This window comes from Folsomia candida, unplaced genomic scaffold (assembly GCF_002217175.1).
Source record: "Folsomia candida strain VU population unplaced genomic scaffold, ASM221717v1 Fcan01_Sc013, whole genome shotgun sequence".
NCBI lineage: Eukaryota > Metazoa > Arthropoda > Collembola > Entomobryomorpha > Isotomidae > Folsomia > Folsomia candida.
In genome coordinates, this window is record NW_019091205.1 from 696,965 (window position 1) to 722,943 (window position 25,979).

Consider the following 25,979-nt stretch of genomic DNA (forward strand, 5'->3'; position numbering starts at 1 on the left):
ATAAGTGCATGCACAAATAAACCACGATAAAATTCATAAGGTATGGGAAACAAAGTAATAAATGGTCTCATTTATACATACATACATATTGCATGTATTTACATACATACACTGTGTATACACACATATGTAAGTATGTACGTGGATTTGAGTGTATGCATGTAAAGTTGTTAAGTTGAATCTATTTATTTCCAAACGATTTTATGTCTTTAAATAATTTGCTATTGGTACCAGCAGCACTGCAGTACAATTTAAATACATACATACACTCTTAATAATTCGGTAAAGTCACGCAGGTAATGATTTCTCGGTAATAAATTTCGTAATAATATTTTACCAGGTAGTAAAAATTCGTTACCATGATGGTGAAACTTTATTACCAAGTCATTACCACACGGTACAACTTATCATTACCACTTTGATAGAGTCATATACTTGTGCCTTTCGGTAATGTTTATTACCAGATTATTTACAGTGTACAATCGAACCACAACAAATCTCAAACTCTCAATTATCCAAACTATCTACTTTAATAGATATCCTAGACGGTTATGTACGTGGGTGTTTTATTATTGATTTTCAAAATGTATGTTCCGCACTGTTTCTGGCCAAACTTTTGATGAAATAACAAACTTCAAATACATTTAGGATGCTGTGATTTTTTTCAGTTCTGTAAGTTATCATTAACGCTAGCAACAACTCATCAAAATTTACCTCGAAAATATGCCAAAATTTACGACTTGATTTCATTATCATCCGAATACCGTTTATCCCTGATGTCTTTCTTTAAGTTTCGATACGAATAATAATCACTAAGGGTCAAGTCTGGACTGCACGGGGTGTGGTTTGTGCAGGTAAAGAGATTTTCGTCTGCAGCAGCCCTCTAAAACAGCCAGGTATTTGGTGGTGCGTTGTCGTCTAAAAAAAGGCCAACTCTTTATTTTGACCCCACGTTTCTTTTTAACCGCAGGACGCAGCACCATCGGGGTTCCTGCACACACAGCCCCATTTATTGTAGTATTTCCAGCAATAAATTTTATAAGGAGGAGACCTTTGGTATCCTTGAAAATGGTCATCATCAATTTTTTGTCAGATTTTTGCACTTTTCAATTCACGGGCGGTGGCAACCCCTCGTGCTACCACTGAATGAGTTATTATTTGGTCACCGGGTCATAATAGTATACCCAAGTACCATATCCAGCTAATAAAATATTGAGCAGATTCAAGTCTTTATTTAATAGGCTAAAATTGGCATTGCAAAAGTCGACTCGGTCCTGTTTGTGAGATGCCGAAAGCAATTTTGGTACCCAAAGGACGGAAACCATTTTTATACCGAAGTCTTCAGTTAACATGGAACAAATTGTTGTTTTTGAAACACCCATCTCATCTGCTAAATAGGACAGTTTCAATCACGGATCTCTCATTATTTGTTCCTCTAGTTTCCGGAGCCTTTCTGTGGAAGAAACGGATTTTGAGCGTCCTGGCGACTTTTTGTCCGAGATCTCTTTTCGCCATCATTTAAAATTATTGACCCAATTGAATTTGTGTTTTGTGTTGGGCAGTTTTCATCGTAAATTTTAAGCATTCGATCATAAATCTGCGACACGTATTACCCATCCAGCATTAAAAATTAAATCACACTACGATATTTAATTTGCAAATCTGACATTTTTTCCGCCGAGGTAAAGTTTGCCGATTTATTGCCAGCGTTTATGTTAACCCACAGGGATGAAAAAAATCACAGCCTCCTAAATGTATTCGAAGTTTATTATTTCATCAAAACTTTGGTCAGAAACAGTGCGGAACATACCTTTTGAAAATCAATAATAAAACACCTACGTACATGTCACTTTGCATAATGCATTTTGCATACAACACTATTTCCATTTAACCTAAAGGGCGTAAATTTAATGAATCACCACCATTCTAGAGTATGACGATGAATGTGTTTCTCCAATTCCGAAAAGAAGACAAACTGTTTCTGGCAGAAGTAGCATTCTCGTCGTCTCGCGGGATTGTGACGCCTCGAGTGTTGGGCTAAATTTCCTTTCGAGTGGCTTTTGTACTCGCATTTGTCACATGAATGAATCTTCTCCGCATTCGTGGGATGTCTCGCTTCCACGTGATTTTTCATATTGGTTGGTGTCGAGAATCTCTTGTCACAAAATGTGCACGAATGATTCCTCCGATTTTCATGCATAATTTGGACATGCCTTTGTAAGTCAGCTTTACGTGAAGAAATGTGAGGGCTAAGTTCACACATGAAAATCCTTCGGGTAGATTTTTCCAAATGTATGATCTGTAAATTATGTAAATAAATAAGTATGTATATCTGAATTTCCTTCTTATTACATACGTAGCCTGATACCTATCTATTTATTAGCAGGGTAAGGAAAACTCCGGGGTTTTACATGGGTTTTGCACTTTTGCGGGTAGTCGGGGTTTTCGGGACAAATTGAGTCAGTGTCGCATGTATTATGTTGTGAAACAATTTACTTGTTCAGTAATTTCGCGACAAAACTGCTTACAATGCAAGTCTTTCACGTGTACAACTCGTATCTGGTTAGGACCAATTTTATTTTGTTCACCACAAAAAATAAGCATACCCATATTTTTTAATTTTTCATAATGCGCTAATTTGAGCGCGTGGCGTGAATTTTAAAACATTTTTCAGCCAAAAACTCGGTTTTTAAAAACTCTGTAAATTTTCGAACTTTGGCGCGAATCCAAAAATTCGAAAACATGTCTCTTCAGAATGACTTATTTGACTTATAAAAATCCAAATGCATTAATGTTTGAAAAATTGAAAATTTGGAAGAGTTTATAATTTTAATGAATTTTAGAAACTGGCAAAAAATTTGAAATTCAAATTTCGAGACAACTAGATTCTTCGTAAGTCAGGTAAGTCATTCTGAAGAGACATGTTCTCGAATTTTTGGATTATCACTAAAATCCGAAAATTTACAGAATTTTTTAAAAACCGAGGTTTTGGCTGAAAAATGTTTTAAAATTCGCGCCACGCGCTCAAATTAGCGCATTAGAAAAAATGAAAAAATGCGAGTGTGCTTATTTTTTTGTGGTGAACAAAATAAAATTGGTCCCAACCAGATCCGAGTTGTACACGTGAAAGACTTGCATTGTTAGTAATTTAATTTTTATACCTAATAATTTTGTGGAATTTTTACTTGGCAATGCCGTGTTATCAGTTTATTAAATTTAAAAGCATCGACTCCCCTAACTAGCCGTGGGTATTGCTAAAATTTGCTACCCTAAAACCCAGAGTAGCATACCCTGCTTATAAGGACTATTCATTCCTACCTCGTGAGTTTTCATTGTCGTATGGCTAGCGAATCTCCTCCCACAAGTGGAACAAGTGTACGCTTTCTCCGTCGTGTGGGTGGAAATGTGTGACTCAAGTTCTCGTCTGGTCTTGAATTCTTTACAGCAAAGTGTGCACGGAAATCGGGTCGGGTTTTCGGCATGTTCAGATTTTATGTGCATCGAGACATCTCTCTTGTTCAGGTAGGTTTTTTCACATCCAGGAAATCCGCATGGCAACCGAGGTCGTTTGATTGTGCTGTGGACGGTATCCATATGTCTTTGTAAATTTCCAGGTGTGAAAAATACTCGATGGCAAATGTCGCAACTGGGTCGGTCCAGGTTCGTGTGAACCGTTTTTATATGTTTGTGTAAGGTTGGTGGATTTTTCAACATTTTTGCGCAGATCAGATGTATTTAATGAGTAAAGTGGAAATTGATGTATTTAAGCGGTTGGTTGAATGTTAAAAGTAGTATAATTCTGGAAATATGTATGATTACTTACCTCACATTTCACTTTCGCTTGAGGATCGTGCGTGACCATGTGACGCTTTAAGTTTTGTTTTGTGCTGAACGTTTTTAAGCACGTGGAGCACGTCCATCCATTTTCACTACTTGGATCCATTCGAAATCCTTCAGTCTTACGTGGAAAAATAATTGAGCAAATATGCAAAGCCGAACTGCACTTTTCTTACATTCACTAATTGGTTGAGATTCTCCCAGCGTTTCGCACCGTATCGGTAATACATATGTAAATGTGTGTGTTAATTTATTCTGTACTTTAATGAACCAATGTTCCAATGCTGGAATGGGGACCTTTACACTATCCCCTCCGCCAGGTTGAACGTTTAAACCCAAACTTCTGTAAATAGGTTTTCTTCTATCTGTTAATTTCAGACCAAGTGTATTTTTAGAAGAGGGTACTGGTATGAAGCTTGAGGCGAGTAAAGATATGAATGGCCTGCATGCAAAAGGGTAGGGTGACTTGAAGGAATATATTTACCAGCATGTAAGGCATCGCTTGTTTTGGTTGTAAAAATAAGGTTAACCTCTTAACGACTAACAATGCCATGGTGTGAAGTGTAACCCTCTGATTTGGTTGAAATTTCGAAATTATGTGGTCCAGGTCAATACAACCAACATTTCTTCAGTCAGTTTCTGCGATGGTCCGAATTTGGCAAAATATTTGGTAGTTGGATTTGCTGAAACATTAGAATTAAGGTGATATTGCAGTTGAGTTTGGGATTCGAATTTTTAATGTGCACAACTTTCCCTCGGTCCACGTACATGTTATTCCAATGACGATTTTTAAACCTGCTCAACTACATTTTAAAACGTGAAGATCTGTATTTAAAAATGGATCATTTTTTCGTTTATTATTTGTTATCAACGTTCTGGGAATATTTGAAGTATGAACAGAAGTACACGTAAATTTTAGCTGGGCGTAGTAAGCTAAATATGCTCATATCGCATGGTAAATAATTACATCAGACAAGAGCCACAACAAATTTTCTGTAGTATCTCTGTTCTCGAGTATGACGACGACACAATTTACAATAATCTCTAAATAACCATGGGTCTCCTCAGACACGCGAAAAAATCGTCGCTTCGAATTTAGCCTTGTTTTTCGCTTATCAATAGCATGGCAAAAATTATGAAAACTGCAAAATTTTATTCCAACTCCAGCTAACCGACCTTAACTCCACTTCCGAGTTTAGTTTCTGCTCGCTTATCCCAGAGCTCGCTTATCAGGAAGTAAGCGAAAAACGAAGCGAAATTCGAAGCGACAATTTTTTCGTGTGTCGGAGGAGGCCCTATATTAATTTAATTATCGAGATATGTGTACATATATTTGCACAGCATATGCAACACATATATGAACTGACGTATGCATTACCTTTGATGTTATCTTTGGCATAAGCCAAAGTATGAAAGACGAAATAGTGAAATTAGTGGATTGGGGATTACTAAGACAAGAATGATTCTGACCGAGTTACGCTAAAGTGTCTCAACAACTCAACTAGAAAACTGTTTTGCCCATCATCGCTCACGAACCATCCACCAATTGTTTCCTTTGAAGCACTCCAGGCACTGGCAAGCAACAATTCAGTAAGTAAGTAATAAATTGTCTCATATAAATACACATTGTATGCATGAAAATTTCAGCAAAGCTGAATCTATGTATTTATTTGCAAGCAATTTCCTAAGTTTCAAGTTCAAGTGTTCTTTTATTCAAGTGTCAATAGATATCAGCTAATTACAAACTGGTTTACAAACCATGACACAAAATACATATACTCTAAATAGCAACTAGACTATGTAAATAATATCTATAAGGTAGACAAAATATAAATGAATAACTAACAATAAGTGGAATTTCTTCTACCAATAATAAACTCTCGACATTGTGTAACAAATTTTGGGTATGTAATGTTACACTGGGAGTGAGTTCCACAACTTCGACGCACTTACATACTATTAAGCAATTGAGGCCCAGCGCTGTGCGGTATCGAGGTACTACAAATAGGGGCCATAAGCGTTGTGGTGTACTGCTAGCCGTGGGATTTTTGCTTAAATATGCGGAACGCATATTTAAGCAAAAATAGATCACGCCGCTCCAGTATTGTAAATAAATTAAATTACATTATTAAATTACATTAAATTAGTTTCAATAATTTGCTATTAGTACCAGCCAAAATTTTGTTAGTGTGCAAATCCCAATTATATTTATTAAATACTTACATAGATACCCTAGACAAACGTAAATTTTCTGGGTTCTAGAGTATGCCGACCAAAGTGTCTCACCAATCCCGAGAAGTAAACAAACCGCTTCTGGCAGAAGTAACACTCTTGTGGATTCGGTGGATTGTGACGCTTCACGTGTCGGTCTAAATTTTCTTTCAAGTGACTTTTGTACTCGCATTGGTCACAAGAATGAATTTTCTCCGTATTCGTGGGGTGTCTCGCCTCCACGTGAAGTCTCACCTTGCCTTGTGTCGAGAATCTTTTGTCACAAAAGGTGCACGGATGGTTCCTGCGATTTTCATGCACAACTTGGCCATGCCTTTGTAAGGCTGTTTTACTTAAGAAAGTTGCAGGACAAAGTGCACACTTGAAAATCCTTCGGGTCGATTTTTCCAAATGTGTAACCTGTAAATAAATATATATGAATTTCCTTCCTGTTACGTAGCCTAATATTTATTTAAATAAGAGGACTATTTATTCCTACCTCATGAGTTTTCATGGCTGTCTGGCTAGCGAATCTCCTCCCACAAGTGGAACAAGTATACGCTTTCTCCGTCGTGTGGGTGGAAATGTGCCTCTCAAGTTTGCTCCTGACTTTAAATTCTTTACCGCAAAGGGTGCACGGAAATCGGGTCGGGTTTTCGACATGTTCAGTTTTTACGTGGTGTGACAAATCATCCCTACGCAAGTAGGTTTTTTCACATCCAGGATATCCGCATGGCAAACGAGGTCGTTCGATTTTGCTGTGAACGGTGTCCATATGTCTACGAAGAGTTGCATGTTTTAAAAATACTCGATGGAAAATGTCACAACTGGGTCGGTCCCGGTTCGAGTGGAGCCATTTTACGTGGTTGTGTAAGGTTGCTGGAGTTTTCAACATTTTCTCGCAGATCTAAGGAGTAAAGTGGAAATTGATGTATTTAAGCGGTTGGTTGAATGTTAAATGTTACAAATAGTTTGAATTTTGATGATTACCTCACATTGCACTTTCGCATCAGAGTCGTGTATGACCATGTGGTGTTTTGTGCTGAACGTTTTTAAGTATGTGGGAGACGCCCGTGTATTTTTTGGGCGTGGATATTCAAAATCTGCCAGTCTTACAAAAAGAATTGAGCAAATAAGTTCAAATTGCACTTTCCTTTGCTGAATTGGTTAAAATTATCCCTTTGTTTCCCACCGAATTGGTAATCAGTGTTTCGCTTGGCAAAAACCAGATTGGCCAGACCGCCGGTCAAAAGCGGCCAAAAGTGGCTTTTGACCACTTACCAGAATAGGTGGCAAATGGTCAAAAGTGGTCAAAACTGGCCAAAAGTGGCCAAAATGCAAAAATGGGGCATTGTGCGACAATGAAGAATGATAAATTAATGATTTGACATTCAGGATTTCATCAGGATCTAGCAGAGCAAGTTGAAGGCTACTTATCTATGTTTGATTGGATCTAAAATTTTAAAATTGGTTATTAACTATACAAATAAGCAATAAATTACACATTGCATCATTAATAATTGACACAGGAATAGTTATGAATTGACCAATTAAATGAGCAATTAAAATATTCAAGTATCGAGCAAATGTATAAATTACTTACTACATTTGTCCACGTTGAATTTATTAGATTGGTAATTATTACAGAATATTTCAATTACTTTGTAAGAACTATGATTATTCTTTGTGCAAAGAATAAATAATACTGGCCGAGAGTCTGTTTAACCCCGCCGCGCAAACAATTAGCCAATAGAATACTTTTGACCACTTTTGACCACTTTCTACCATTTTGGCCATTTTCGACCACTTTTGACCACTTTTGACCACTGGCCAACAAAAAACGATTTTAGCCGGCAAAAGCGAAACACTGTTGGTAATATGTAAATATGTATCTATGTGTCTACTTACATATTGAGTATGTCCGTTTTGAAACGGAAAAATGTGGAATGGTGACGAAGTTTACAACCTCTGCCAGGTTGAAAGTCTTAAACCAAACTTCTCAAGGGTTACATATTTACATCCACATATTGTATAAATCTCAGAACTAATGTATTTTTAGAAAAGGAGGATAAAGAATGTTGGTGAGAAGCCTGAGGGGTAAATGGTCTCACGCGATGGCAAAGGGTAGTAACTTGAAGCGACATTTTTTCACCATTCAAGGCATCCCTTCCCTTGGGTTTAAATAACATGATTACCTGAACAATTAAGGATGTTGGTTCAAGCCCGAGGGCGAGTAAGTGTGGCCTGGAATGTGTAGGCAAGTGTCATATGTACATGCTCTACATCCACGAAGGATTGAACTTTTACAGAAATTGAGAAGCTGACCCACTTTAAGTCTCAAATTCCCCTCTCAGCATAACTAAAATTCATCTGAGACTAACAATATGGCGTAGTTTCTCAGAATTCTCAATTTCTGAAAGAGTTCAATCCTGCCTGGAAGGAAAGTATGTACGTACGTACTCTCCATTGATGCACAGTTCAATTTATACAGAAATTGAGAGAATTCTGAGAAACTGCACTACGCTCAGGATCAGTCTCAAAGTCACCTGTCAACGTAAATTTAGGGAATTTGAGATTGACTGGCTTAATTTCTCGGAATTTCTGTAAAAGTTCAACTTTATGTAAATGTAGAGTATGTACATGCTGTGCCTCTCTTACGGCTGATGATTGCTCCTTGAACCTGTCAAGCGGTATGGACACTTCATTTCTAAGGTTAAGTACACGGTGAGACATTCTATTTTCAGCAAATAATTACTGATTTAATCAAAGATACAGAGGTTATAATGCTTTTAACATTTAAGTAGAATTCTCGAAATCTTGAATATCCTTAATGAATAGAAATATCGGCACAATTTCTGTAAAACTGTCCATTCTCGGCGGCCCATTCCCATTGAAGTACACACCGGTCACAGCTGAGTCCTTGGGGTAGTTGGATTTGTAGGCTGGTGACACCTTGCCGGTCAATCTCGTACACTCGAAGGGAACCGTCCCCGAAACGGAGTGGGTTTGCTCGGAAACAAGTCTCGCTCTCGTACCCGGTCCGGCTGTAGTCGCAAAGACGGAATTCGTGCCAACCACCGTGCACGGCTTGCCAGTGGATTTGAACGTCGACGGTTTGTCCAACAGTGTAGTTTCGAACGATCAGACCGCGCTCGTGTTCACCGCCGATTTCGTGACGCCTAGGAAGCGCTTGGGTGATTGGGTCGCCACAGAAGCCGCATGCGTTTATGTTTGGATAGGAGACCTAGGACAAAAGTACTTTAATTGTAGTTTTGAATAAACAGAAATAAATGCTAAAACATAAATTTAATTTAAATACAAAAAAAAATTATAACTAAAAAGATAAAAAATAAATTTACTATCATAAATTTAAAAAATAAGAAATTAATTTGAGTAAAATTTGAAATGACACAACGGTTGAGTACATAAAATTACTTTAAAATTACACGATCATACCTGTTCACATTCATTTATTCACTTAGGAATGAGTAAATTATTCATTCATTATTTCATAAATTTCTAAATAATGGGGGAGAATTTTTTCAAAATTTTTGAATGAATACATATTGAATAAATTTTCATTTCATGTTCATGAAGAATGAATGACTAATTTTATTCATAATTCTTATTTCACTTTAAATTCGAAATGCATGGAATTAAATCATTCTAATACGACAATTTGAGATAAAATGAGGAATATTGAATACCAAAATAAATATTTGCTTTAAAATTTTGACTATATAAGACATGCATGAATATTTTTTTCTAATTTTTAAATTGAATGAATTTTGAGTGAAGAAATATATATTTTTTGAACAGGTATGGGTCATAATTATTTACACGTCTATCTTACCTGTTCACCACCACAATGCAGTTCCGTGTCGTCCGCAATGTGTCCCGGGTTAGCCCAGGCGTACTCAGGATGTCGCCATAATGTTCCGCGATGAGGGGGATCATCAATTCGACCGTGCCCCAGGCAACCAACAACAAACAAGGTCAGGGCGAGAATACGTTTCGACATGATTAATGGCTGCTGGTTATGGACAGACTGCTGCCCCGTAATCGAAGCGAAGATGCTTTTATATACAAACAATAAACAGATAAGTGGATTTGCCCATCAGGAAAATGATTGGCAGCGCCTCATGAAATTAATTTTACGGCGTAATAATAAAATGTAAGTGTTCTGTGCACCAAATCGGTGCATACATATTTGTGGGATGAGTCCTTTCACAATGCATACCATGGATGAATTAAAGTCAATAGCTGTCATCAAAAACAGTGATTGATTGACTTGCATGTGACAATGTGCCTCATTCAGCGTGATGAGTCGAACCCTAAATTTGTTGGGTGCATGCACTCTAAAAAATGGAGTAACTCAAAGGGGTAACTCAGTTACCCCTTTGAGAAATAAATCAATTCTCAATTGATTTATTATCTTTATTGATTTATAATATTTTTATAAATCAATTCCAAACGAGTATATATGCGCTTGCACGTTTAAAGTCATTGATTTTTGCCGCGGTGACGATTTTAGAGCTTCAAACCTTTCTCTAAACAAATTCGGATACGGTTCGTATGTACAGTAGCTCATTCTTTACACGGGACTTTCTACCATACAATAAAAAAATATTGGAAAGGATGTAAAAAAGCAGGCCGTTTTGTTTTCGTAGTCGTTTTGAAGATGTAAAAAATTTTGACATTTTTAACCGGGCGCTGGGGATCAGAAAAATCGGCGACTCATTGACGAATCGTCAATGAGCTAATACATACAACTGCGTGCAGAAGTTCGAAGCTCAAGTAAGTACACGAGACAATATCGCAAGTATAAATACCTACATAAAGGTGTCCTCATTATTTTATTGCTTTCGATTTAGAATATTAATTTAGAGAAAAATTACCATTCAATATTTTAAGAGTGTGGCAATTAATTTTGTTGTCATGCTTAACAAACACCTCGTGATCATAGAGTGATTTGCGTCTTTTCAAATTAATTCATTAATTGATGACCATATAAATAAAATACGCTGTCATATTTAATTGGTTGGAAAGAATGCGGGTGATAAAAACTGATTGATAGGTAGCAAGTCCCATTTTCATTGTGATTGTCTTTGAAGTGTTTGAAGAGTTATTTATGTTGACATCGCTTGGACATTTGTTTGGATATAAATATAACTGTCCTGTCTCAATTGAGGTTTATTAATTCGCCTCGCTTGGAAGCAGAACCATGTCGAAACTTTTGTTCGTGTTGGCCACGGTGATTGGGTGTCTGTCGGCTGTCGCCATTGACCACACCCCTTGTCCCCTCGCCCCACCTGTGATAACTCCTTTAACCGAAACAAATCCAGGGGCACTTCAAATGGCTGGGGTGGAACGTTGTGGTAAAAATTTAAAGATATGCATTTATTTACAAGTTAAATACCTAACTGATTTAATAATTATTTGAAATCCCTAAAAATACATTATTCTTCCCGAAGATATTTTTACTCATAATTTTAAAAATTCTTAAGCTAAATATAACTATGGTTATATTATAAAAAATATTTGATTATATTAAACATACGATTGCATGGCAAAATAAACATTTTGAAATTGTCTGCTTTCTCACAGTAAATATACATAAATAATTGAAAATATCGTTGGTATCCTATTTGCACGGTTTTGGCGGAAATTTCTTTCAAATTTATTGACAACTTTTGGTTCTTCTTGATCCTTCTGTAAGTCAATTGATTGGATGAATCAATATACAAAAATAAATCTTACTATTATATTTCCCAGCACATACATAAAATAATCATTTAAGTTCACAAGTTTGAATAATTTTTTACGACGCTAGTCTTAGTTTTTTTGAGTAATGATTTACAATGGTATGGTGCAAATAAAATTGTATACTCCAGTGAATAAATCTGGTTGAGAATAAATTACTATTTGTTATATTAAACTAAATTTTACCCCAATTCTATATGCAATTTTAGGTGACGGGGTTCTTCTTGATGTCCGATTGGACGGATGTACAACCGCGCCTTGCACTTTTCGTCGAGGACAATACTACAACATTGGGGTCGACTTTATAAATCGTAATAAATAAATATATTTATGTTAATGTAAATATGTATATTTATACGTTTAATGAGTATAATTAACTTGTAATTTATATATTCTATAAATACAGCTGAGAGCGGGGACTATGGGAACGTGTTCTTCAAAGCGCTGACTTACAGAGCTAATGAAGTTCAGATTATCGCGCCAGATTTGTACCTGGAAGGTGTGAGGATAAACTCTAATACACAATACCGGTTCGACTATGACATCTACATTCCGCCCACGGGCTTCACTGGCGTAAGCAAAAAACATTAAATACACATTTAGAAAAGAGATTAAGGAAGATATAGATAGACAAATTTCAAAATTCAGTTTCGATTTTAAATTCTATCGAAATTCAGAAAGATATGTAGCTCGATCTTCTCTTAAGTATTCACCAACGTCAAAAATTTAAACGAAAAAAAGATTTTCTCTCAATTGAAGGAGAATTTGATTTTTGAGAAGGCTTCGTCGGAATACATGGAATTTGATTTTTTTTAGTGTAATTGAAATTTTGTGATAAATGAGAACAAATTGCTGATTGACTTGACAATTAATTTATGTAATTATTTAATCGCAGGACAATTCCGAACTCCGGTTTACGGTTTACCAGAACATGAGGAGGCCACTCTGTGTCGTTATTCCAGCCATAATTGTTTGATTATACCATCCAAACGTGCGGACTTTATTCGAATACTTGATTAAAATTCTATTAGAATTACCTTGAAAGCTTTTTACTAAAGTTCCAAAATTTATAATAAAGTGCAATATATGAAATCATTGCTTCCGAAATAAGTAGCGAAGTTGTATGATTTTATCAACCCATAAATTTAATCAAAGTTACTATAGCATTTTTCGTAAATATGGTTCCATGGCTATTTTCATAATTTGTCTCTATAATTTTACGATTTATAGCAGACCAACCGCTATATATTATCTAAGGCAGAACTAAAATTAAATTTTAATCCCACTACATATGCCATTATTTATGCATGCAATTTAGTTTCATTTGACGTACCAAACATATTAATTTCAGCTTTATCAATAAGGCGATTTTATGTTTCATGTTCTTTTAATTTTAGGAGAGACTCAACTCTGTGTCTCATTTACATACACTCTAAATAAATAAATAAATACTCCGGGTTGAATTTAAAAAATCAAAGGACCAAGCGACAAAAATCTAACCTACCAACCTACGTGCAAATTTCACAACCTTGATAAATTTTATACAAGGGTTAAATAAATTTTATCTCTATTTTACTCAACGTGAAGTAAATGTTACTTACTTTATTTAGAGTGTAGTTCAACCGTTTTAAGAAGATGATTGTGATTGCCACTGGCTTTGTGAATTGGAAGACTGATATTGAAAAGATTTCCAGTTGAATTTCATACCGTTCATATTATTCAAACTGGGCATTGGTTTAAACTGATATCCCTTAAAATCATGTCCGATCTCATTATTGCTGTTAATCCTACTCCCGAACGAGTTAGCTGTCTGGATTATCCAATCATGATATTTTGCTATATTTGTATACGTCGTAGCCATAGTTCCACTGCAGACGTCCTCACCCATTACAACAATTCCGTACAGTACGCCGTTGCAGATAAGCGGCCCTAAAAATTTGAGATTATTGCTTATTTATAATGGTTTAGTGCGAAATTGGGGACTACGAGATAAATACTGAGAGTATTCATTTCGAGTTCGAATCGTTAGCAATGTTCGCAAAAAAATAAATTTCGCAAGTTGGCAAAATATTTTGACTTAAAAATTGAACTTGCCATGGCAATTAGTTCGCAAAATATTTTTTCTACAAATATGGAAAATTATGCAATGGGAAAAGTCTTTAAATCTCTATTAGGTACCATAGTTTTGCTGTATAAAAGTTGTGAAAAATTTCATACACCAGATTCTGCGAACTGTCATTTCGGTTTCATTTTTGCGAAATGTTTCTATTTGGAAAAATTAGCAATTTCGAAAAACTTGCGATGTTGCGATGAAAACATGTGAACTCGTAATGAATACCGTCACTAATGTAAAATTAGATTAAGTAATCCCAAATTGGGTAAACAGAGTTGCGTCGCTATAATTTTTTTGTAATGTTCTTATTACCTCCAGAATCTCCACCGCAACTGTTTCCTTCTCCAAGCAGTCCACCAGCACATACCATCGTATTCGCGTCCCAGGTTCTAGCATTTATTGCCCTGCACACCGTTCCACTTCGGATTCTGACTGTGACTTCTTTCAAACTTGTACTACTATCCTTTTGGCTGTTACAAAAAATATATGAAAATTGTGTAACCTTACGATACTATAATTTATTTGGCCGTGAAGGATCGCTCACCCAAATCCTGCCAGAATGCACTTGGTTCCTATTTAGTCAGACTTTTGATTACTTTTTTTGTATAAATTAAAAGTATTTGGGAGTCTCCCGAATTAATTACGAGTTCGCATCGTTAAGAACGCTAGAAAAAAGTTCGCGAAAGTTTTTTTTCTGATAATTCATTTGAGAATTTGTGCACCTCTAAGGGTAGAATTTAGTTCGCAATTTTTTTGCAAAGATTGTGTCGCTATGCGAATAGGCAAACTCGTAATGAATACCCCTTTTGTTTCTTAACCTGGTTGGAAATAGACTCCATTCTCGGCAATTCGAACCGGCTGGATTTTCGTGCCGAGTTGAAACGGTTGGGTTAATTTTATCAAGGCGATGTCATGCAAGCCGCCCCGATTGACAAAGTTTGGCGCGATCACGTAACTTGAGGCTGTTCTCATTTCTCCTTTGAACTGTTCGACCGAGCCGGCATAGATAAGAAGGTCACTGGCCGATCTGAGTTTCCCAGTGCCATCATAAATGCTGGATTAATAAGGTGGCAGGGTTTAGTGTTACTAAATAAATTTAAATTTTTTAAATTTTTTAGAAAATATTAACCAATGGGCGGCAGTAATGACGACGATTTCGCTGTAGAGGACGCCCCCACAAAGCAAGCCTGCCGTACTGATGCTAACTTGATAGGGAAGGTGACCAGGTGCAACGTACACGCCGGGGCCAACGGTCGCTGTATTATGTGTGAATTTGTAAAAATAATGAGGGGCCGTCCATAAATTATGTACATGTTTAAGGGGTAGCCTAGGTCTAGAAAATCGCGATTTTAGCGTTAAGTAATTTATGAACGGCCCCGGAGGGTCTTCACGTCACCTTCATAACTGTCCTAAACACCATAAATTTACCATATCTAAGAAAATGCTATTCTTACGAAGCTTCGTAAATATGCCCAAGGTTTAGGCGACTTTTTCGTTCCTAAAACAATTTAGCAAAAATAAACCGTAGTAACGTTAGAAGTAGCTCACCCTGTCATAATGATTTGCATATAACTTTCCACCAAAGGTAGGGAATAAGCGGACAAAATAGATTATAACTTTCCTAGATTCTTGCATCAATTGTGCAATATAACCGGAAACATAATTTTGGTGCGTAGGGCGTCCCTTCCCCAATTATTTATTATAAAATTTATATATTTAGCGTCAATGGTGCAGAATAATCGAACAAATAGAACAGCATTCTGACATGATTTTTGGTGGGAAAAAGATGGCCCAATTGTTACGCATCATTGATTTTTGGGGAGAAATAGATCGCCCAATTGTTACGCATCATTTTTAATAACCAATTGCTCGGTACTAACGGTGCTACTTATTCCAAAATTATAGTCCTATCTCGATCTATCTGCTGAATTAATGTGCACCATTTGCGTCAACGATTGTTTGATACCACTGGTGCTCCTTAGTCCTTTAATAATGGAGCAGGGACTTATTAATCAGCATCAATTGATGCAAAAAGGTCGTTAACATACAGACGGATGGACAAGAGGAATTCAATAGCTCTCGTGCTACGCAGGGTGAGCTAATAAATAAATAAAATCATGATATTTCATGCACTATACATATGTAGTTACCGACGATATTGGCAAGAAAGAAATAACAATTTTTACGAAATATTTTTGAATAACTTAATTTTTTGGGCTTTCACGTCAAGCCTTTGTAAGTGACGTACAGAAATTTATGAATATTTTTGTTTACGAATACACAGTTACCACATTTATGAAAACCCACAACCACACCCACCGAAAAACAGCTTTCTAAACTAAGTAATTTAAGTGAATTATATTTAACCCAGAGTAACATTAACTTGATAAAAACGGAATTTGACCCTGGATTTATGATAGCTTGCCTTAATAAAACGGAATTTGGAGTGGATTTAAACATGCTTTTCAAACATATGAAATTCTTCTTAAGAGTGTATGGACAACTTCATGAAGAAGTTAAAAAATATCGAAACTTAACTCAACTCACCGTTAGCTTGTTGAAAGGATTTTATTACCAAGATGAGAGAATACAAGAACAAATTGCGAATTGGCGACATCTTTAAATGAGATTCGTTCTAATTCCGTCTGGAGAATCAAATGAAATCAGTTGAATATTTAGTGCTAGTCTGATTGCAAAGTGAAGTTCTATGTATGTACATACCATTTTTAAGCTTAAATTGACGCTAATTTTTTTGGCCCCGTTGTAAACTTGAAATTACGTAATTATGACGACCTTGTCACTTCGACATATTAGGGTTATATACATACATATGTAAATAATAATGTATGCATTTGTAATGATAATGGTGTGAATATAGATTTTAGAAATATTTATCTACCACTTTGCTAACATACGAGTATTTGCTCATGTTCTTTAGTTTGCAACGAGTACAAATTAGGTCTGAATAGAAGCAATATGCAACACACATTTTTACAAATCTAGTATTAAACTAGTACCAAAAAATATTCATGTATGTGATGTTAATAATGAAAAGTATATATTAAAGTTGTATGCATTTATCATATTGTAGCAAATTTTTCGGGTTCTGCATATGCAATTTTTTAGTACCAAACGGTAGAAATTTTAATGCAGGGAAATGAATACCACTTTTAGGGTCCGTTTTGAGAGAGAATTTTCCGGGATTTTCGACCCCTCGTTTTCCGGTAGTAAATCGAACTCACGGGTCGATCCAACAGTTACGCAATGCGATGGAGCAAAGGGGACAAATTGATCGTGGTGGAGTGGAGATCCGTTTTCACTCGTTTCACATCTGCTGGAAGAATAGAGCAAAAAGTAAATACGGGTTAATCCAACTTGGGAGATTTCACGTCAAGTTTGTAACTAGATAAGTAACCGGGCAAGGTACACTCTTGATGTGAGTTGAGTTTGTAAACATTTTTGTCTCGTGCATAGACGTACCTTATGTATAGCAATCTTTATTTCAACTGAAAAAGCAAATAGGTATTCAACACTCGAACTTTTTACGAGCCTTTATTTACGAAGTAAAAACATCCTACTGTAGTTCGTAAATTTCGTAAAATTTCATAAGTCAAATTTCCGAAGAGATGTGTGTAAAAGTTTATAGTTTACAAACCTTACGAAAGTTATGTACGTACTTGAGTTCCCTCATTAATTACAAGTTGTACTTAAACGTGTACCCGGCGTACCTCTTGACATTTACTTACTTGCTGTCAATTAACGAGAACGGGGCTAATGTTGGAGGTAAGTTATTTAAAAGACAAGAATTGTTTTTGACATTATAAAATCATTACATTAAATTGTATAATTATTTATATTTAAAAAAATTATTAAAAAAATTATATTAATTTTTTTTAAATCACTCAGAATATTCTGTATTATTTTTTAAAGTATGGAACATTACATATTTTTAGCAAGGACATTTTACGACAGTTACCGAAGATGTAACTGGCCCCAATGGAAGTCTTGATTATGACGTAATAAAATTCTTTTCCTCATTTACATTTTTATGCAGTTATTTAATCTCCAAATTTTTCCCACTACTCGGTACATGCATATTTACAAAGTCTTTTGCGCACCCGTGCACTGTAAATAAAGTTGTGTAAAATTGCCACCAAAGCAACTATTGAGTAAAATTTACCCTGACAAAGGTAAAACTTACTCAAGGTTGAGCAAAAATTTTTCAACGTTGAGTAAATTTTACCTATGTCAGAGTAAATTTTACTAAATAGTTGCTTTGGTAGCAATTTTACTCAAAGTAGAGTAAATTTTAATCAAATTTATTTAGAGTGTGCATAATTTGAATTCAAAGATACATCTAATTGGCCACGTTTGCAAATTCCTTTTAAAAAAATCCTACCTTTTTCAGCTAAATTTCACAAATTCAGCATGTTCTGCTCAATTTTCTAGATATACGAAGTTTGACGCAAGTAAAGGGAAAATTTTTTTTGAATAAAATATTTCTATTCTAAAGGTAATTGGTCACGTGTGCAAATTCTTGGCCACCTCAGACATCAAGAAGTGTCGGCTTGTCTCCTCTTCTTGGAATTATCAATGTACCCCCGTTCTTAGAGCCAGGACACGAATACGAATTGACCTATCGCCTGGATATGATGATGATTGCGAACGTTTGGAAAGCTGGGACCTGTCCTACTTCACGGATAGGATTAACCTCTCCCCGGTCAATATTGATCTGTTTATTCCATCTTCCCACAGTTACAATCTGACACCCCTGGATTTCTCCGCAATTCTTTTATTCAAAAATTTAAAATCATTTATTGTCCATTACCCCGCCAAGCTTGAGTTTCTTTGGATGAAGGAATTATCCACGAACATTGTTTCCTCGTCGTCCACGACGTTGGAGGAATTGGAATTCGAGTGGTTAGAAGACGAGGCTTCCTTAGATTTCGGATCCCTTGGAGGGATCGTTTTTACAAAATTGGTGAAATTAAGGGTCGACAGTAACTTCTTCACGAATGGGCCTGTTCAACCCATTGGGCAAGTTTTGTTTGCAGCATTCCCAAACGTAAAGGATCTCGCAATGAATTGTTTCTACTTGGCACAAATTTCAAAGGAGGGCCTACTACCAAATTTCACACGGTAAGTTTCATAGAATTGCTCGATACAGATTTAAAATTGAACGGGTCATTTTTATTTAATCAATAATTTTGAGTAAATTAGTTGCAATCACAAATTGGTTGGTCAAAATAAGGTTGATAAGTAAATGCTGAAAGAACCAATGCAAGGTTTTGTCAAGAATTCGGAATTTTGTTAATATTGCGAAATTTTGTTAATGCCGCGTCGAGTTGTTTAAGATACTAAGAAATAACGAATACCCTCCATGTCTTTTGCAAATTTTACTCTATCTAATTAAATTTTTAATCGAATTACACAAAATCGGAGATGTCCAATGTATATCATACATATGTAACTTATTCAAATTGATTTTAGGTCCCTCAGTTCCTTATCGGTGGTTGGAGAATTCGACGCCACTAGGCTGGAATGTCTTCTAAAAATTCCCACCAGTTTGAAGAAACTTGAGATCGGGCCTGCTGAGTCCTCTCTGAAAATTGACCATCGGGTGGATGAGCTGCCAACAATTTTGCACCAAATATTAAGCAAACACGCCACCACGTTGGAGGAACTATTTATCCACGTGGAATGGTTACAAGGAGGGAAGAACCTGGAGTGGAAATTTCCAGCGTTTCCCATCTTGAAGAAACTTTGGATCATGAATTGTGATACATTTACCACAATTGTTTTCGAAACCGGCCCGGGATCAGGATGTTTTGAACCGATTAACTACCCCAAATGTTTCCCAGAATTGGAAATCTTGAAAATTTTCAGTCATACGGGCAAGTCGGCCAGAGTGGAGACATTCCTTCCGGAGAAAATGGATCGTCAAGTCGTCGAGTCCGTGAGACAGGTTGATGTCAGCATTTATGAATACAGATTTCGTGTTATAGAAGAAGCCGCTGTTTTGGAAGAGGTTAAAATATATCTGCGACTTTTGTCTCTTTTTCCTAACACGAGAGATTCTGTTATACAGAATTTAGAGAGAGTACTTGTGTACGCTGGTGGAAAAAACTTGGTATCCAGGTATTCAGGATACCGGGAAATTTTGCGGGCGCCGAAGGCGGCCGCAAATTTTTTTTGTCGCCAGAACAAACGGGAAAAAAAACGAGAAGAAAAAAAAAATTGACGAAAAAAATACGAAGCGGAAAGAAAAAATGGGAAGGAGGGAGAAACAAGGGCGAAAAAATACGAAGCGGGAAGGAAAAAAACGGGAAGGAGGGAGAAACAAGGGCGAAAAAATACGAAGCGGGAAGGAAAAAACGGGAAGGAGGAAGAAAAAGGGGCGAAAAAATACGAAGCGGGAAGGAAATAAACGGGAAGGAGGGAGAAAAAAGGGCGAAAAAATACGAAGCGGGAAGGAAAAAAGGGGAAGGAGGGAGAAAAAAATGCGAGAAAATACGAACCGGGGAGGAAAAAAACGGGAAGGAGGGAAAAAAATTAAAGAAAGAATACGAAGCCGGAAGGAAAAAAACGGGAAAGAGGGAAAAAAATTAAAGAAAAAAATACGACCGAAAAAAATACGAAGCAGGGATAATAAATTGCGAGGGAGTAAAACGACCGATAAAAAGACGACGCGGGCAGAAAAAAATTTCGAGGGAGGAAAAACGGACGAAAATGAGGAAGCCGGAAGGAAGATGAGAGAAAATCAGGGTTGGGTAAAATACTATTTGAAATACAAAATACAAATTACAAAATAAAAAATACTATTTTGCATTTTGTATTTTGAGGGCCATGGTTCAGTATTTTGTATTTTGAAGCTAGCCGGGTATTTTGTATTTTGTATTTTCTAATTTTTCGGTCGGTCAATGTATTTTAAATACAAAAATACTTTACAAAATAAATTTTGCAAATATGAGACGAGCTCATGAGAAGAACATGGCTGTGTCAGAATACTACAAAAAATATGTCATATTTATGCAGATGATTAATTTTTAATTTTTAAATTTCTCTCAAGTGTTATGATGGGTATTAAAACTTATTTTTACTTCCTTATCGACACTTTATCGTACGAGAATGTCTTTTTGTAGTGCGAGAAAGATTAAAATTACTTAGATTGAAATTATGTAGGGCTTATAATCTTCGTATCATTTTTTAGATAACAAATGACCTCAAGCATACCCGGAAAAATAATTACTAACTTCCAAATAATGCTGTGAACTAAAATGAGTTTGAAATTTGAACTTGACTTGCATTTTCAGGGTCAAATCTGGCAATAGTATTTTGTATTTTGGAATGTATTTTAAATACGTATTTTGTATTTTTAGATTTCGACGATTTTGGCCAAAAGTATTTTGTATCTTGTATTTTGAAAAATTTGAAGCGTAAAGGAAACCCCGTTTTTCTCTCCCGTTTCTTTTAGGTAAGTTTTTAACAAATCTAGGAATAAATGGAAAGCTGAATGGAGAAGCGCAAGGAGTTGAACAACCGATGAAAAATACGAGGCAGGAGGATAAAATATGAATTCGCAATTTTTCAGTTGACGGGAAAGAAAAAAACGGGTGAGGCGGAGAAGTTACACAACGGGAGGAAAAAGCCGACGGAAAACAGAAAGTAGGAAGAAAATCGGACGAAAAGGATTTGAAACACGGATAATACGAACCGACGTCAAGACTATAAACCGGGAATTGTCAAATTTGCGTTAGGTTAGCATAGTCCGACCTATAAAATGCGTTAGTCGCATCCAGTACAAATACCCCAGAATTATTTATGGGGTTCCTGCTTTTTGGAGGCTATTAGTTGTTTTGCTATGAGTTGTTGACTAATCTTATGCAGCCACTCTCACCATCGTCCGTGAAAGACATTATGCCAAGTTTGATAGTATTTGGGAATAGGTTTTTGAGTTAGGCACCGTAAATACTCTATTTATAGCCGGGGCTAAAATCCAAAACTGGGGGTCACAGACCCGGCTACAATTAGAGACCGGCTATAATTAGAGACCCGGCTAAATTTTGTTCCGCCCTAATTTTAGTCATTATAAAATTAGCGAATAATTTATGTTGACTCGATTTGAGTTATTTTATTTAGCAAAATATGACATCAGCTAAATATTCACTTTAAATCTACTTCTTTTGACGAGGTTTTGTAGTTTTTAAAAACTGTCGTGATTAAATATATGCATTATGTTTAAGATCTTAACACGTAATTCTGTAAATTTTGACCTTATTCGTTGATTAACCGGATGTTCAGTATTTTCGTAGGATTGGGTATGAACAGGGATACAGCGAAAAATACAGGCCATAATTAGAGACCCGGTCATAATTGGGGACCCGGCTATAATTAGAGACCCGGCTAAAATTTTGAAATCTTGGTCTCCAGACCCGGCTATATTTGGAGACCGGCTATAATTAGAATAGGGCTATAAATAGAGGTTTTACGGTACGTATGCTTCTAATGAAGAATTATTTAGCGATCTACATACAACAAAGCGTAGCAGTAAAATTATCTGGGTGGCGGAGATGTGGGGAGCTTGTTTAGTACTTTTAAGTGCACTTCCTCACCTTAGGATTAGAACCATTTACTTTTTCAAGCTATATTTTATTAAATATGAATTCCTATCGGATATCAATATTTTTGTTTAATTGAGAACTCCGGCTTGAGGAGTTGTATGCACAGTGTGCTAAAACTAGCTAGAATCTTTCAGATCGTTGGAGATAATAAAAATATGATAAATGCATTTCAAATTTGAATAAATACCGCAAGTCAATTTTTAAATATTATAAGGCAAATTATGTAGTGTGTAAGATCTTGAAAGGAAGCTGGGGTTTATAACATCCGAAATGGAAATTTGAATGGCGAAACATAAAATTGTTAAGGGAGTTGAAAGTAAGATTCAGTCTAGTCTCCAATAAAATAAACCCGAAAAAACGAGAATCTTATGTGAGAGTAAGTGTAACGGAAAGTTTAAAACAAAACTATTAAAATGATAATCAATTATTTGTATCACCACCCGCTGTATGTTTGATACCACTAAAAAGTTTTAGAAGTTTTTCGTCACATTTTTCGAATTCGTAACAATTTGAAATTATTCGTCGAAATGTGTTTCACCCGATGAGCAGATTTGCTGCCCGTCTTGAACTTAGAGAGCAAAAACCTGTGAAGTGTTGTGCATTGTATATTAACTAAGTTTTAATTGAATAAATATAATTATTGAGTATTTGTTGCAATTTATCTATGTGGTATCAAAAATACGGCGGGCGGTGACGCACATATGTATGTACTATTCACCTAAGAATCTCGTTTGTTTGATTTATTTTATTTTGCAACTTTTTTAATTTTTCCTTTATTCATCAATTAACAGGGGTGCATGGCATAATGATTTGCTGGCATTATTACCACAACAGCGCCCAATGCTGGAAAACTTCCAACCGACTTATCTCAGCCATTTGATTACCGATTTTGTTACTCGCGGAAGCAAAAATATAGCAATAAACATACGAAATAATTTTGCAAGAATTTTCAAAGAAGGTCTATACATCAATGCTGAAGAAACAGCCATGAATCAAAAAGATGGAATGATAATCAACCCGATTTGGACATCTGCTTTATTACATTTACTGTAACCAAACAACCTAATATTATGACTCATAATCTTTTACTGATACAGGCACAAAAACAAAAAATATTTTTTACTTCTCTTCTGTTTTTATTCTCCCCTGAAGAAGACAATAGTTAATTGTCGAAATATTGGGACAATAAATTGTTTTAAAAGTCAACCCACAATGTCCGTCTCAACTAATTTAAAATACGAAATAATATTTTTTATGTCTGAATATGGTTAGAGTTCTGGTTCACAAAATTACTCTATCGAAATTGTTTTGGGAGGAATCCTCTAAGAAACATCCTCCTGGAGGGTGTTTTTGGCCCATAAGTCGGAAATAATCATCTACTTAAAAATGGAGTCGTCAAAAATGGCCTACTCCCTATCCCCAATAGTATGCAAAATTTGAGCAAAATCAGTTGGAAGTTTTTCTTATGACATATTTTTCAAGGTGACCTGTAAACGCACACTTCTGCAGGTTATCAAATGACCTATTTCTGTGATTGTTTTGCCAAGCGTGAGCTGGTTAGCTATAGTTCCCATAAATCTACTTTATCGAAAAGAGGTAGAAGATAAATGCGTCAAATAACTTATGCATCACATTACATATGCTATAAGATTCTTGAATTCAATGGGTGCTTCCACCGAGAACTGGCTCTGTGGGTCTCGCCTTCAACGATGCATAAATGGGGGGAAAACACTTTCGAAAAATTGATTTCAAATCGGAAGCTAACTGGTCGTCAAGATCAACCAGAAATTTGTAACATGAGAACTCATGCAGTTACGCGGTTCATTCCTCGTATATACAGTTAGCTCTGCCATACTGTCTACAAAATTCTTCTTCTCAAAAATACAGAAAGCATTAGTTTGGTAGTAGTTTCTACCCTTTACTACACTCAATTAAATTCTAAAATCTCCTATTTATCTATGGACATGCAGTGTTGATCTGCTCTTTCCCGGGACTGAAGATCAACGCTGAAAAATATAACAAAACTTCCTGCTTCTTATTCCCACAAATGAATATACGTGGCATCAAATGCAGTGTAATAATAGAAGCGCATGGTAATTACAATTAGTAAACCAACCACCAAGCAGGGCTTTCTAATTATCCACTTTTCTAATTAATTAGCAATTAGTAATTAGTTCCGAAAATTTTGATCTAATTAATTGTTTAATTAGTAATTACCTCTGAACAAGCAAACTAATTAATTTTTAATTAGCTAATTAATTACTTCCAATTACTGAATAATTAAGTTTGTCATATTCATAGCTTTGCATGAATTAATTTCACAACATTTCAGCATGGCTAATACCTCGAATAAGTCGTCTTTCAGCGAATGTAAAATGTTGAATTATTTTTAAATTCAAAACAAATTTCGCTCTACTTTGAGATGGCTGTGGAAATTAGAGCTGACCTTAGTTGTGCCGGTAATCGCTTTATTTGGACAAAATTTACAAGCAGTCGTTACTTTGTCGCTGTCAACTTTTTTAAAAGTATACCATCCATTCACATTATCAAACAAGTTTTTAAGGTTCTGTGCAAGGGAGTCCATTATATTCAAAAATATATTGCTATCTCGTTGTTCCAATACAAAGGTTTAAAGTTGCGACTACAAGTGTAAAAAAAGCTAAGAAGTTGATAAGACACGCATGGTATATTTGCTGCAGCCAAGAAAATTTTTTAAGAGCTAAACGAGAAATATGTATTAAAAAATTAATTTTGTTTAGAAAAAACAAATTAATTAGTAATTGGTTTGTCGATAATTTTAATTAATTAGTAATTTTAATTAGGCAGTATTCTACTAATTAACTTTAGTTAGTAATTAGCCAGACATTGCTATTTAATTAGCTAATTAATTAGATTGACTAATTAATTAGAAAGCCCTGCCACCAAGTAATTAGCTAAGTACTATTGTATTGTCCAAAGCGTTTGTGAGAATAATTACTGTAAAGGTCACTAAATCGGGAAATTTTTGCGACCGGGAAATTTTTTGGAAATGTTGGATATTTGGAAATGTGAATGGGGAAGAAAAAGTTTTTTCCACCAGCGCTTGTGTAAGATTGGATGGGTGAATTCGGCAGAAAATTTTTTGTAAGCTGTGTTATCATTTAAAAAAATTATTAATTAGTTGAATCTCTAGTGAAATGTCGTAATTTATGCGAAATTGTGATTAATTTGTCTCATTAAGTTACTTAATTTAAGTATCTATATGTACAAAACTCTGTAAAAAATGTAGTATCAGGCTGGGCAAATAAATAAATCTATTTGTTAATTCATTAATAAATAAAATCTCATTTCCAACCAAATTCAGTACAAAATTTCATGCAATTTTGCAGACGCGACGGCATAAATGAGACAAAGTGATGGATTGCGAGAAAACCTTTACCTTGCCATCGTTCTTT

At 35.6% G+C, this 25,979-nt stretch overlaps 6 protein-coding genes across 10 annotated transcripts; 2 read left to right on the forward strand and 4 right to left on the reverse strand.

Annotated features, from left to right (window-relative positions):
- Positions 1-1,648: 1,648 nt before the first annotated feature.
- LOC118437408 (PR domain zinc finger protein 5-like) lies at positions 1,649-4,158 on the reverse strand. Of its 2 annotated transcripts, XR_004836092.1 has the most exons (3): positions 3,824-4,158; positions 3,319-3,577; positions 1,649-2,299 (listed from the first exon to the last, which is right to left on the reverse strand). XR_004836092.1 is itself a non-coding variant. In XM_035856382.1 (2 exons), exons 1-2 carry the CDS (start codon positions 3,712-3,714, stop codon positions 1,916-1,918), a joined length of 780 nt encoding a protein of 259 aa, XP_035712275.1. In that variant the 5' UTR covers positions 3,715-3,783; the 3' UTR covers positions 1,649-1,915. The 2 variants fall into 2 exon arrangements, 1 of the variants encoding a protein (XP_035712275.1); XM_035856382.1 differs by lacking the exon at positions 3,824-4,158 and having other exon boundaries at positions 3,319-3,783.
- Positions 4,159-5,524: 1,366 nt separating this feature from the next.
- LOC110855715 (zinc finger protein Xfin) lies at positions 5,525-8,032 on the reverse strand. The gene is made up of 5 exons (XM_022104125.2): positions 7,957-8,032; positions 7,039-7,159; positions 6,548-6,955; positions 6,304-6,468; positions 5,525-5,835 (listed from the first exon to the last, which is right to left on the reverse strand). The coding sequence occupies exons 2-5, from the start codon at positions 7,075-7,077 to the stop codon at positions 5,797-5,799; spliced, it is 651 nt and encodes a 216-aa protein (XP_021959817.1). The 5' UTR covers positions 7,078-7,159; positions 7,957-8,032; the 3' UTR covers positions 5,525-5,796.
- A 748-nt stretch (positions 8,033-8,780) lies between these two features.
- On the reverse strand, positions 8,781-10,092 carry LOC110855721. The gene is made up of 2 exons (XM_022104130.2): positions 9,902-10,092; positions 8,781-9,292 (listed from the first exon to the last, which is right to left on the reverse strand). The coding sequence occupies exons 1-2, from the start codon at positions 10,067-10,069 to the stop codon at positions 8,876-8,878; spliced, it is 585 nt and encodes a 194-aa protein (XP_021959822.1). The 5' UTR covers positions 10,070-10,092; the 3' UTR covers positions 8,781-8,875.
- Positions 10,093-10,993: 901 nt separating this feature from the next.
- LOC110855784 lies at positions 10,994-12,918 on the forward strand. The gene is made up of 4 exons (XM_022104174.2): positions 10,994-11,426; positions 12,021-12,122; positions 12,218-12,384; positions 12,707-12,918. Exons 1-4 carry the CDS (start codon positions 11,273-11,275, stop codon positions 12,785-12,787), a joined length of 504 nt encoding a protein of 167 aa, XP_021959866.1. The 5' UTR covers positions 10,994-11,272; the 3' UTR covers positions 12,788-12,918.
- Positions 12,916-16,607, reverse strand: LOC118437510 (trypsin-like). The gene is made up of 6 exons (XM_035856558.1): positions 16,472-16,607; positions 15,054-15,180; positions 14,743-14,978; positions 14,469-14,496; positions 14,237-14,394; positions 12,916-13,740 (listed from the first exon to the last, which is right to left on the reverse strand). Exons 1-6 carry the CDS (start codon positions 16,539-16,541, stop codon positions 13,439-13,441), a joined length of 921 nt encoding a protein of 306 aa, XP_035712451.1. The 5' UTR covers positions 16,542-16,607; the 3' UTR covers positions 12,916-13,438.
- A 598-nt stretch (positions 16,608-17,205) lies between these two features.
- On the forward strand, positions 17,206-23,910 carry LOC118437375. 4 transcript variants are annotated; one of them, XM_035856330.1, is made up of 6 exons: positions 17,206-17,707; positions 17,878-17,940; positions 18,438-19,063; positions 19,415-21,398; positions 21,516-22,861; positions 23,337-23,910. In XM_035856330.1, exons 1-4 carry the CDS (start codon positions 17,699-17,701, stop codon positions 20,163-20,165), a joined length of 1,449 nt encoding a protein of 482 aa, XP_035712223.1. In that variant the 5' UTR covers positions 17,206-17,698; the 3' UTR covers positions 20,166-21,398; positions 21,516-22,861; positions 23,337-23,910. The 4 variants fall into 4 exon arrangements, with proteins under 4 accessions (XP_035712223.1, XP_035712224.1, XP_035712225.1 ...); XM_035856331.1 differs by having other exon boundaries at positions 19,415-20,694; positions 21,304-21,398; positions 21,516-23,910; XM_035856332.1 differs by having other exon boundaries at positions 19,415-20,689; positions 21,304-21,398; positions 21,516-23,910.
- Positions 23,911-25,979: the final 2,069 nt, after the last annotated feature.